This window comes from Silene latifolia, chromosome 11 (genome assembly GCF_048544455.1).
Source record: "Silene latifolia isolate original U9 population chromosome 11, ASM4854445v1, whole genome shotgun sequence".
In the NCBI taxonomy this organism is placed as follows: domain Eukaryota; kingdom Viridiplantae; phylum Streptophyta; class Magnoliopsida; order Caryophyllales; family Caryophyllaceae; genus Silene; species Silene latifolia.
Window position 1 is genome coordinate 203,530,624 of NC_133536.1, and position 14,000 is coordinate 203,544,623.

The following is a 14,000-nucleotide window of genomic DNA, read 5'->3' on the forward strand; positions in this document are numbered from 1 at the left end:
TTTTTTATCTGAAACTTTTTGCAAATTTTACGAAATTATTATACAAAACTTACGCCGGCATTATTATTGTAGACAATGTCATATCAGTTACCAACTTATCGTGTTTTGATTTACCTTACCACTTATGATCATACAGAGGCGGTTCTAGGATTAGATGGAAGGGGGTGCGTAAAATTTTTTAACAATGAAAATATCGAGTAATATGGAAAAAAATATTGTTTAGTTGAATAAAATGTATGATATATAACATTAAATAAAAATTGTTCAATTCAAGGATAGAATTCATGATCTCTAACGAAGAAATAGTTTTAATAACCACTAGACTCACATAACTAATGTGCTCCTTTGCTAAAAAATATTGTAGTTATTTTTCGGGGAAAGGGGTGCAGATGAACCCCCTGCACCCACGCCAAAAACGCCTATATGATCATATAATGGTTTATAAGAAGTATAAGAAAGAATATAATTATTATTCTACATAAAAGGAAAAACAGTATTCTTATTTGCATTTTATATTACATAAGATAATTACAACACGAAGAGTATCATGAAGCAATATACTTAAATTTTGTTCTTTCATTCAAAAGAATTAAGTCCTACTCTTTTAGGCTTAGTTTCAACTCATTTTAGTCCCGTTCAGCTTTATTCAGTTCAGTTCAACGTCATTCAGTTTAGTTTATCTATCTACAAATTAAGTTTTAATTCAGTTCAGTTTAGTTTCATTAAATTAAATTCAGTTGAACAACTCTTTTCAACCAAAAAATACAGCCTATAATCTTAAAATTATCGCTCACATCAACCAACAACGATAAGTCGATAACCTCAAAACAATCCTTGTTTTAAATAATAACCATAGAAAATGGGGGTGGGGGACAAAACTAGGAAAAGAAGGACGACTCCTAAAACATTTTTTACACCGCGCCAACTTTATCCATCTTTTTTCCATTTCTTCCGAACAATTCGTCCTTTCACGCTATCTAGCATCTACCTCTTTCCACACGTCTTTAAAACTTTCCTTCCTCTCTTTTCTTCCTTCCCCTATATAATCTCCTTTTCCCCTTCCCCCTCCCCTCTCATTAAACCACACCACAACACACACACAAACAACACCCTTCCAATCCCCAAAAAACTCTATCCATATTACAAATTCATAAACACGTAATAAACACGCGTTATACAATATACCGTAATATCCTCTAACAAAAGAAAATGGTCGATTACGATTGTAAAACCAAGATGGTACACAAATCACCTAAACTAACCACCAAACGTGCCATGTCAGCAACTTTTCCCTCCCCCGAAAAACCCGCCACAACTGCAACCAACGACCTTTCCCCAGCTACGGATATCTCGTGTTCCGCTTACGAGTCTTATCTCCGTTTACCGGAGCTCCGACAACTCTGGTCCAGTACCGAGTTTCCGGGTTGGGAATCCGAATCCGTCATCAAACCGGCTTTACAAGCGTTAGAAATCACTTTCCGGTTTATTTCCGTTGTTCTGTCCGATCCAAGACCGTATTCAAACCGTCGCGAGTGGGACCGGAGATTGGAGTCTCTGTCACGTGACCAGGTGGAGCTGATTTCAATCCTGTGTGAGGAGGATGAGTCACGTGACGCGGCGCCGATTATTGATGTTACGACGTCGTTTGGTGAGGTGGTCCCACAAACTGGGAGCTCAGCTGAGGTGTGGAAGTTATCTTTAGGGTGTAACGAACATACGGTGGTGAGCCGTACAAGTGAATCATCGCTTCTGCCACGTCTTGTCACGTGGCAGAAATCCGAAGCGATTTCGGATAGAATATTATATTCGATAGAGTCCGCTATGAAACGATGCGTTTTCACGTTAGGCCTCGGTGAACCGAATTTAGACGGAAAGCCGAATTTGAATTACGACGCGGTTTGTCGTCCGGATGAGCTCCACGCGCTTAAGAAATCCGCAATGGAACACGTCAGCAATTACGAGAATAAAGTGATATTTACGATACACCAGATTCTAGAATCTTGGATCTTCGTCGCGAAGAAGCTTCTAGAAAGAATCGAGGTTCGGATCAATAAGGAAGAGTATAGTAAGGTTGCTGACGATTGTTGGATACTAGAAAAGATTTGGAAGCTTCTAGAACAAATCGAGAATCTTCACTTGTTGATGGACCCGAACGACTTTCTTCACCTCAAAACGCAGCTTCGGATGAAGAGTACGAACCAAAACGACACGTTTTGTTTCCGATCGAAAGGGTTGGTCGAGATTACTAAGATGAGTAAGGAGTTAAGGCATAAGGTGCCTGAGATATTAGGGGTTGAGGTGGACCCCATGGGTGGGCCCAGGATACAAGAGGCCGCAATGGGATTATATCGTGAGAGGAGAAGGTTCGAGAAGGTTCATGTTTTACAAGCGTTTCAAGGGATTGAATCCGCGTTGAAAGGGTTTTTCTTTAATTATAAACAGTTGTTGGTTATTATGATGGGGAGCTTGGAGGCTAATGGGAATAATAGTGGTGGTATTGGAACCGGGTCGTCCGATTTGTTGTCGCAATTGTTTTTGGAACCGACTTATTATCCGAGTTTGGATGGGGCTAAGACTTTTATTGGGGATTTTTGGGAGCATGATCAGAGTGCAGCGGCGAGTGGTGGTGATGTGAGGAGTCGGAATAGGGCGGGCAAGCGGTGATTTGGAGTTGGAGTGGTGGTGGTGGTGGTGGTGGTTGAGAGATTATCTTTATGGTTCGTGAAGTTATAATTTTATTAATGTCGTTAAATCAGTTGATGTAAAATGTGATATGTAATTTGTATGTTTTAGGTTTAGATTAAAAATTGAGTTTATTCAACAAATTTATACTAGTAAACACATTATGTATTATACTCCACATACACACATTTTGTCACATTTTTCCAATGAAATCCATACTACATTGATTCATCTTGCAACTACAGTGTAACAAGCTACTCTTCCCAATATGTCAAAGTGTAAGAGCATTTCCAATGGTTCTCTGCAAGGATCTACTTGCAATTTTTGCAAAATAATAAGTATATAGCTTACCATTAGAGATGGAAAATTGGGATGTGCTTGCAAGCATGGTAGCTCTGCCAAGCTACATGCTTGCTTTAGAAAAAAAATCGTAAATTTTCATTGGATGAAAGCAAGTACGTGGGACCCATACAAGCTAAAAGAAGCTGTAGTTTGCCATTGAAGCGGTACGTTGCTAGAAAGTTGATTAGCTTTAAAAATCGATGTGACAAATCAAGCTACAATGTATTGTAGCTGACCGTTGGAGATGCTCTAATCCAATTTAATTAGAGCGATTGGCTGTCCAATGGTGTACTTTGTTCGCGTTATTTACTGAGACTATGTTGATTGTTGAGATGATCGTTCTCCGACGGTGTTGAATTGTTGATTATTGAGATTTTCATCATAACTTGATCTGGTGCACATCAATGGGGTTAAATTTACTTTTCTTCCAAGGTATGTTCATTTCGATCATTACGCCAAAATCATACGGAATACATGTCGGGTTATGAGCACTAGCTACCATTTCGGATTTATCAAACGGAGTACATGTCGAGTTATGAGACTGTTTGGAACTACTAGTATTAAGTCATATTGGGTTCGTTCATGTCATCTTGTTATAGGTTATTTCTCTTTAGATCAAGTATAACTAATACGCATTATGATATTCTAATGTTTTTTGTATTTTTAATGTGAATACTTTCCGTCGGTAGACCGTACACATATATACAGTGAGCAATAAGGATAAGAACAATAGACCAAGACTAATTAGAAGGAAGAAGAGGAAACATATTAAAATGGATGACTGAAGAAGATTGTCCTTTGACTGGTACAAACATAACCATGCTTCCAAGTAAAAACATGACATGCATATATTGTTAGTAAGGAGACAGCAAAATGCCAGCAATAATCGTAACAACAATTCGTCAAAATACAGACGAGTTATTGTCAAACGCATGCCTAGGACTGTTTCCATTACATTTGACTTTTCTCACGCCACTTTTCTACTTGTTCTTAACGTTTGAGGAGTTGGTGTTATTGGATAATACGTACGGAGTAGATAAATGATCCATACATATTATGTAATCTCAAAGTTACTCAACTTAGCCAATTCATTTCACTAAAATATGTTAAGATATGATGTTAAAATACCAGGTTGTGAAAACAATTTATGCACATAACGTTCCATTAAATACTTTGTAGGCTGTAGTTGGTCTATATTGTGAGAAAATACTTGCCAAATGAGTCGATATTTGACCAAAAATGAAAAAAATAGAAAAAAAAACAGCTCATGATAATTTAGATCATGCCCTTGCTAATAGCTCATGATAATTTATTCTGTTTATTTTTGTTTTTATTTTCTTACAATAATTTATTTTTATTATTTAATTTAGTTCCATTTAGGGATGACAATGAGTCGGGTTGGATCAGGTTTTGCAAGATCCAAACCCAATCCACTTACTTATTGGATCACTGATCCATAACCAAACCCGATCCATATCCAAAATTTTAAAATCCATACCCGATCCATTATATTTTTTTCAAATCCATACCCACTCCAAATCCATACCCGATCCACATAGAATCCAAAAACCAATAAGAAACTTGGTTTACTACATGAAAATTTAATCTTATATGAATTTTTTTTTTTGAAATTTCAAGTTTAATAAAGCCTAAATTTTTAAAAATATTTGATTGGATCGGGTTCGGGTTTGGATTTGGTTCAAGTTTGCCAATAATGGATTTGGATATAGGTTTTTAAATAGTGGATCGGTCATAAGTTTTTAAAAGGTGGGTTTGGATCGAATTTTCTCCTTCGGTTTGATTCAGATTTGGGTCGGTTTAAGCCACAATTACCATCCCCAGTTCCATTAAGCTCAAGTCCTATGAATTTAGTTATGCTAGCATGATTTCGGTCCAAAAGAACGAGACCTTAGCTACGTGAAATTTACGAGTATAAACCAAAGCTTAGAAAATGAGTTAAGAAATTATAAAATACACATCTTGACTGATCTAGTTAGTTAGCACTAATTTAAAATAATAATAAATTGTTTATTGTTAAACGAACATGGTTAGTAGTTGATGGTGTATGCTAAGTGTTATTTTAGTTGCTTGATCTCTTCTGCTAATTTAAAAGTAGTTGCGATTTGGAGTTGGCTAGAGGGAATGAAGGATATAGTCCAAAGGATATGCCATGAAAAGCCATATTAAACTTAAGCGACCTTACTTTATTATTAATCAACGAAATTTAATTAATGAAGATTGTTCAAAGGATATGCTATGAATCGCCAATAGGATATGCTATGAAAGTGGTCACAATAAAACAACCCACATTATACATGCATTTTAGTCCCAAAAAAAACAAAAAAGTTACATGCGTTTAACAAAAAAGTTACATGCGTTTAGTGGTAGAGTCGGGATTTAAATTCAGGACTTATAGAAGTGAAAAATTCATAGAAAGTGGACTAATAGGAGCAAGTCCAATGGTAAGCTAGTTGCAACTAGCTTACCTTTGCCATATCATATTTTAGGCTACAATTACTTTGAGCTACCAACCTACTACAATGGTTTAGCTTAACATTTATACTTACTTAAATAATTAAAAATGCCAAAACTAAATTGCTATTGGTTGATTTTTTGTTGTGGGCCCAATTAATTAAAATACTAGCTTAATTAACGGGGTTTCAAGAAATTAAACTAAGCAAATTTACATGGCCAACTCCAATGGTGTAGCCACTAGCTTGCAATTTCTAAAAATTGCAAGCAAGTCCCTAAATTACACCATTGGACTTGCTCTAATGTAATTATAGAGGGGCGGAAATTAGAATAAAAATCGAAAAGTGGACTAACAAAAACGTTACATGCGTGTACCCCTCAACTTTTTTATTTTCTATGATATATCCCTTTTTTCATGCAAAAAACTTTGACCGTCAATAACTCTTGGTTACAAGTTCAGAATACGATAAACTTTTTTTTCAAATTGACCGTCTTTAAGAGATCTTCCGTGTGAAAAAAAATTCACCGACGTTTTAACTCATAGTCGGGAATTATGGTCGGTCAAAGTTTATTCGTTAAAAAATGTTTGACCAACCATAACTACCGGCTACGAGTTCAAAAAGCGGTGAATTTTTTTTTCAAATTGAAGGCCTTGACGAGATAATTGGTTTGAAAAAAAATTACCATTTCCTGAACTCGTAACAGAGAATTATTGTCGGTCAAAAATTTTTTATGAAAAATGAGGGGTACACAATAGAAAACGAAAAAGTTCAGAGGTACACGAGAGAATATCCCTTTCAATTTTTTTCATTATTGAAGGGGATAAGTACACTTACCCTCCCCGTAACTAAATTTTAATTACTACTTTTGCGCTATTAATCATGTCTTGAGAGTTTTTGACTATGATTTTGCATTGTTTGCATTATCAAGCTACTTACCTTCTCCATTACTTACACTAGAGATGGCAGTGGGCCGTGCTGGGCCGGCCCGCGTGCCGGCCCACTGTACCACCCCCCAAAAATGGCCTGGCCCAGGCACGCTAATTAGGCCCACCGTACCCAGGGGCGGACCCAGGATTTAATGTATGGGGTAGCAAAAAAAAAAGTACTCTATATATGCATGCAAAGGGATTCGAACCCGGGACAATTGATGAAAAACCAAAGCCTTTACCATTACACAAGAAGATGTTTATTGTACATTTAATCGAATATTATCTCATTATCTACTATTCAGCAATAATTGGGGTAGCAAAAATCCGTCTTGTAAACTATTTTTTTTGTGTTTGGGGTAGCGGACGCCACCCCTTGCTACTAGGTGGGTCCGCCCCTGACCGTACCGTGTCGTGCTTGGCCCATACTTGAATATCCCAGCCGTGGCCCGCCTATGGCACGGTTATTTTCGTGCTGGGCCGTGCCTGGCCCATGGGCTGGTCGTGCCTTGTTCATGGGCCGGCCCATCGTGCTATTTTCCTTTTTTTTTTTTTTTTTTTTTTAAAAACAAAGAACTTTTTATAATAATTGTATGATTTTAGTACTTTTTTTTATTAATATAATAATTTAAATAAAATATATATTTTGTGAAGAAATGAATTGAATTAGAGTGGTATTTATAGAGTTTTGGAAATTTCAAAAAAAAAACAAACAAAATCACGTAATCAGGAGGTGTGTGAGAGTGATCCACCGTGCTTTGTCGGGCCGTGCCGTGCCAGGCCCGCCGTGCCTGGTACGGGCCGTGCCACCTCGTGCCTGGGCCATGCCGTGCCTGGGCACGGGAATTTGGGTAAACTCGCGCCGCGGCCCATGTTCAGCCCACTTGTGCCTGGGCCGTGCTTCCTCGAAAACCACCCCGTGCCGTGCCGTGCCGGGCCTGAAGTCGTGCGTGGCCGTGCCGCCCACCGGCCCGCGGCCCACTGTGCCAACTCTAACTTACACTAACTTATGGAGTAAGTGTGTGTTCTAATTCAAACCACAAAGAATGAGAGGGAATACCTAGCAAATATGTCACCTAGGTTGGGTATAATGTAACGCCTCGAAAAACAAGTAGGTTGCTCAAAAAATAGCTCTTTCATTAACAAGACAGCAGCGGAATTATAAGACGTCACCGCCATATTTCCCTTCGGAGAATACAAGACTTTACAATAAAATAAATACACTTCTAAAAATAAAACTAAAACTCTATAATTAGACCGTTGGTTAAAATAAATACACTTCTAAAAGTTTTACACAGTCTAGTTAACATTTGAAATGTTGGTGGACTGGGATGATGATAATTATTAGAGGTTGCGTCGTTGGTTATAGGCGCTGTTTGGTAAACGGCATATTGGCCCATTTTTAGCATATTCAAGGCTTTTAGCATGTTTGACCAATCAATATGCTAATTTTAGTGTTTGGTAAACAGCATATTGAAACAGCATATTTGGGGTCAATATGCTGTTTTACAATATGCTACTTACCCTAGCATATTGGTTAGCATATTGTAAAATAGGAAATTTTTCACCATTTTACAAAGAAAACTAACAATCTACTAATCGTAATCTGCCATTTACCAAACACTCAAATTAATTCTGCTATTATAATATGCTAGTCAAACCTGCTGATAAAATCTGTCATTTATAATCTGCTTTTGCAATCTGCTTATGCTGAAATTAATCCGCTGTTTACCAAACAGGGTCATAGTCATTCAAAGATTATACGAGTACTGGTGGCGTGTGCTCGATTATAGAAATGTTCTTTGCAATTTCTTTCTTGATTAGAAGAATCATGAATTGGAGAATACTGGTAATAATTAATAAATATTCTTTTTATTTTAGTTATTTGTTTATCTTTAATAATAATAATCTTTTAAAAATATAAATAAATAAATGACAATTTCAACAAGATCTCACATGACTATGTCACAAGATCTCACACGACTATTTTTTATGTTATATATTACAAAAGTAGGGTAGATAAATAGCAACGGAATAAGCAGATCGGATTTTAAAGAATGGGCCGGTTAAAAGCGAGTTAAACGTTTTCCTTGTGTCGATATCCTGATTTGTTTTTGTTAGGCTCTTTTTATTTAGCTTAGAGTAATTGGATAAGACACAACTATTAAGTTTCGTGGAAATCAACTAAGCAAAGCATTAATTGTGCACTTCATGTATTCCATACTTGTGTATGTTTATTCTAACTATAAACTATGATTCTTTTATGGCAGAAAAGAGTTGAATGGAATTGAACTGAATTTAATGGAGCTAAGCAAAATTGAACTGAAATAAGATTTAATTTGTAAATAGATGAGTTGAAGTGAACTGAATGAAGCTGAAGTGAACTGAATTAAAATGAGCTAAAATTAAATTCATAAGAACAGAGCCTAACTCTATAAACAGTTAGTCTTGCTGAAGACAGGTCGGAGCAAATGACGGGTAATGCCACTCACAAAACGGATAGGGGGGACAAGGTGGGGGTACCTCCATGTGCTTCCCTCTCTCTTCTATTTGGGACATTTGTGAGAGAAAATGATACCCGTCACTCCAAAGTGACCGATACGTGCCGTCTTCAATGGGATTTTGTGCTCTATAAATAATGTGCTACATTAAGCCCATGTGCGATAGCAAAAGCATAGCCGCATAGGGTTGTCTAATTGATTTAAAAAACTACTCCGTGCGTTTTATATACTAAACCTAAGGCCTCGAATTATAAGGAAACCGTGTTACACAAAGCATTAAAAAAATTAATGAACCTTTAATAAATTTGTGGGTTACGTAAACCTTTATCTTTCAGAAGTTATTTGATCTCATTAATCTTTTATTTAACTAACAGGGAAGTAGTCGACTTCAGTCTTGTTTTAAAATAAAAGATTAATGAGATCAAATAATTTTTAAGCGACTTATTTTATAGCTTCCGATTCTAAAAATTTAGAAACCTCCGCTTTAACAGCCTATAAATATACTTATGGGCTATTTGGCAAGGAGGGTTATATTTTCAAATACAGATTTGGGCCAAATTTATTCTTTGGGCTAACGATAACATTTGAACTTCTATTTAGATTTGTTGGCGTTAGTGAAGACGAAGGATGAGTTGCAGTTGCAGGGCGTGGATTGGAAAGGTAAGAGCAAGTACAATGGTAAGCTAGTTGATATCAATTGATAGTTGATACTAGCTTAACTTTGTCATGTCATATTTTAATGATACTAGCTTAATTTTGTCATGTCATATTTTAATGATACTAGCTTAACTTTGTCATGTCATATTTTAATGATACTAGCTTAACTTTGTCATGTCATATTTTAAGTTACAATAAATGTGAGCTAATGAAGTACTCCAATGGTTTAGCTTACTTTTTTTTGTAGCTAGAAAAGTAGAGTGATAAAAAAACAAAATCAAGACTATTTTCCTATTGGCTGCTTCGTTGTTGTGGGTCCACTTAAGCTAGTAGCTTAATGGAGCTACTAGATTTGTTTAAGCAAATCTACTTAAGAGCATCCACAATGGCAAGCTAGTTACTACTAGCTTACCTTTGCCACATAAGATTTTCAAGCTAGAATATTTGTAAGCTACAAACTACTACAATGGTAAGCTACTAGCTTAGTGTTGTGGTTTAAATGCACCATATGTCAACTACTTTCCACAACACTCTTTTAATTAATATATTTACTTATTTTACCTAGAAAATAAAAATTAAAAATATTTAGTGTTGTTTTAATTGGTAGATTTTTTCTTGTAGGCCCATTTGAGCTACTAGTTTCATGGAGCTACTAAATTTCAATTTAAGCTAAGATACATGTAAAGTCTTTCCATGGTTAAGCAAAATAAAACTTTTTTATTTGCAAGCAAGTCCTTTTGCTTAACCATTGGAGATGCTCTAAACAATTTCAATGGTCAAGCTACTAGCTTGCAATTTTAATAAATCGCAAGCAAGTCCTCAAGTTTAACCATTGGATTTACTCTAATTGGGAGTTTTCAATTTCTCTAATTTTAGATTTATAAATAATATCCTTTTGTTGGGCTAATCTCTTCTATTGGATCCGTCCTATGCTATAGGACGGTCCTATAGGAGAGTTACTGAAAAAACCGTAATGAGCAATCTTACCCAAGAGTCCAAGACTATCTTTCTACAAGTGAAATTAATTGTATTTCTTTCCATTTTGTTAGCTACAGGTAAACCTCACAAAATTAATCCGACACTCAAACTCAAAACCCGAGCTTGAATCGAAACCTGAATTGACACGACCCACTATAACGCGATCTAAATGTTTATTGTTGTAAACGGATTAATATCCATGAATAACTCGATAATAATTTACCCGAACCCAATATAACCTGACCCGATCTAAAGCCAGCAAACTCAAAATTGATCCAACCCAACACTCCGATTGACTCATTTGCCATATCTAGTTACAGAGAACAGGCCATAACCAACACTTTTATTAAGTTATAGTTTGGCCCATATCGATAGAGTTACTTAGTGTGGAAGTTATTATGGGCTTGGGAGAAAAGAAGCTTCCTATATTGCACATTCAATATTGTACTAGGCTGGCCCACACTGAAAAACGTGGGCTATTTTCCTTAATCTTGCACTTTTTTGGGATTTTCTAAAGTATCTTGTATTTTTTCGATTTTTACGCATTACTCCTTCGTTTTTAGAAAAATCACTGATACCCCTAAATTTTATAAATTATTCGTGAAATACCCAAGTTAAGAAAATTTGAGTTTTATAGCACTTAAGTTGAATAAAGATAATACATTTAAGATTGAGTAAACGTAATTTGTGATAATAGTTTGATGACTTATCGGCAAAAAATCATTAAAAAGTGCAAACATGTAAAAATGGCAGATTAGAGTATTTTAGGTGTTTTAAGAAGTTTTTATTAAGATCTCGTTTGATTGCCATACGGGAATTAATTTTCCATGATTTTACAAAATACATGAATTGACCAATTCATGCATTACCTAAAACTCATTTGGTTGACATCCGGGAGTTAAATTGACACATGAGTTTCCAATTATCTAGGGAGGGCTAGGTAATCAAACTCCTTCATCATGAAGGAGTTGGCAATTCACGGAAAAAAAAAAAAAGGAAAATGCCATGATTTGAGGTAACCAAACATCTCCCATTTTTTTCAAATCATGAGATTTTTCAATTCACCAATTTTTATAAGGGCAACTAAACGAGGCCTAACTAGTAATTGCTAAGTATAGAAATATCAGTAATGTTTTCAAAGGATAAAGAATACCACATAGAATTCAAGAAAATATAAAGGTACCACTAGAAAAAACTTTTAGTGTGCCATTGATTTCTCAAATCTTTTAGATCCATGAATCATTCAAACTAATAACTTGAACTCAATTATATTTTGCATATTTTTTGTTTTTTCTACTTTTCATTATGAAAGTGATCAATGCCAAATTATTATGTCAAATGATCCTATTTATTTAGGAAATCATCTATAATACAGTTTTTTTTACAGTTTCTTTTCGAGGTACGTGCTAGAAAAATCGTATAATATTAATGATAATTTTATGAATTTAAAGGAGTTACTTGAGAGCAGGGGCGGATTTAGCCTATATTTACTAGGCCTATAGCCCTGGATGAAACAAAAAATAAATTTCAGTGTACTAAGATACCATTATGAAATTGTAGCACAGTTGATGCTCTTCCTCTAAGACAACATGGGTTCGATCCCCTTTGCAACACTTAGTTTTGTTCAATTTTATTGTTTTTAAGTAGGTGCACCTTGATTTTACGCAATGTAAAATATGATATAGTATGACCGACTTTAACTATTTTCTTTTCAAATACGTTCTTTTTGTTAATCTTTAATACGAGACATTCAAGATTAATAAAAATAGTTACCATCTCCCTTTGTTGAAAATTGTCATGGTTATAGTGGATTCATATTTTTTTTCCTAGAACTCCAGTTAAAATATTAAGGCGGTTTCTCCGTAAAAAAATATAAATTTTACTTGGTTTAGTCTAATCAGTGGACAAAATACACAAAAAAAAATTGTTTTCCTCCCTGGGACGTGGACTCGGAAACTCATACATTGATATTTCAGTGGTCGAGATTTGAATTTTTGTTTAATTACTACGTTTCAATAGTCTAAAAATTTTAGCCCTAGAAAGATTTCATTCTTGGTTCCGCCCCTGCTTGAGAGTACTAGGATACGTTTTGTGACATCGTACATTCGTACATCTATGAGTTCCTACTTAATTTTGCAAGCAAAAAGGTAATCTATGTGTTTTTGTAAGAAGCACTAATTTATTTGTTAAACAAACCCCCAAATTTGTGTAATTTGTACTGTCTACGAGTACATACAATACAATTGCTAATAACGAGTAATATAGTCCATTAGTCCTTGAGATATTTTGTTCAATAATGGTTTTGAGTCTTGACAAATTGGATTAAAACAAAATCAACGTCAAAGACTTTTCCATTATCTCTACTTTCCCTTTATTCCACTATAATGTCAATACTCAATACTATATGTCTATATCACAGGTTTCCAGCCAATTACTCCTACATGTTGAATACTTTTTCTCAAGAAAAGAAACTCCCTCTTTAAAGAAAACTTATTTTTTTTAAAAAGGGGTATAATGGCAATTTTAATGTTAACAGGATTTGAATTCAGATTATCAACACCATTTTTTATGACTTTATCAACCGAGTTAGAGCATCTCCAATGGTTGACAAAAAGGACTTACTTGCAATTTTAAGAAGTTGCAAGCTAGTAGCTCAACCATTGGAGTTATCCATGTAGACTAGATTTGCTCAAACAATTTTAAGCTAGTAGCTCCATGGAGCTACTTGCTCAAATGGACCAATAAAAGAAATATGACCAATAGGAAAATAGTTATCCAATCAAGATTTAATTTTAATTAAAAATTTAGAAATTGAATAAATAAATAGAGAAATGTGTGAAGTGGGTCCAATCAATTACTTTGTAAATTGGCTAAACCATCAAGATATTGAATAAAAATTGTTGTAAACTTACAAAAATGAGGTCTGCCAAAGTAAAGTATAGTAAGAAGAACTACTACTTGAAGATCTTAGTTGACACTTGCTTTAAAAGAAGACTTGTAAGAGACCGTCTATCACTAAATTATTAAGAGACCACTTGTTACATACGTCTGTATGTGTTACTCCATATTTGTAACCCTTTTATTATTAGATATCTCTCAAAATGATTTTCTTCATTTTGTCCATGTTTTTATAATAAGCATACTCCTTTTATTGTAAATTGTGATCATTTTTACTAATATGATCTTTTAAATTATTCATACCTATTTTATTATTTTTGGTACCAATATTGATGCACAGATGTCAAACGTGAAGATTAAAAGAAGACAAAGCTTATGCTTTGTTAAACAATATTGACAAATGATTGTTATTAGACCTAACCACAGGCTGGTTAAATCCATTAGGTTTGAACCTTGCTTGTGGGGGAAGCAGCTTCGAGTTGGCTCAGCCTGACCCTAACTCAGGGAAGGGTCTTGACGGGCCGAATCAATTATTTTCCTTT

At 35.1% G+C, this 14,000-nt stretch overlaps 1 protein-coding gene across 1 annotated transcript; it reads left to right on the top strand.

Moving 5' to 3' along the window:
• Positions 1 to 978: 978 nt before the first annotated feature.
• On the top strand, positions 979 to 2,921 carry LOC141612368 (nematode resistance protein-like HSPRO2). Its single transcript, XM_074431130.1, has one exon. It carries the CDS (start codon positions 1,210 to 1,212, stop codon positions 2,662 to 2,664), a length of 1,455 nt encoding a protein of 484 aa, XP_074287231.1. The 5' UTR covers positions 979 to 1,209; the 3' UTR covers positions 2,665 to 2,921.
• Positions 2,922 to 14,000: the final 11,079 nt, after the last annotated feature.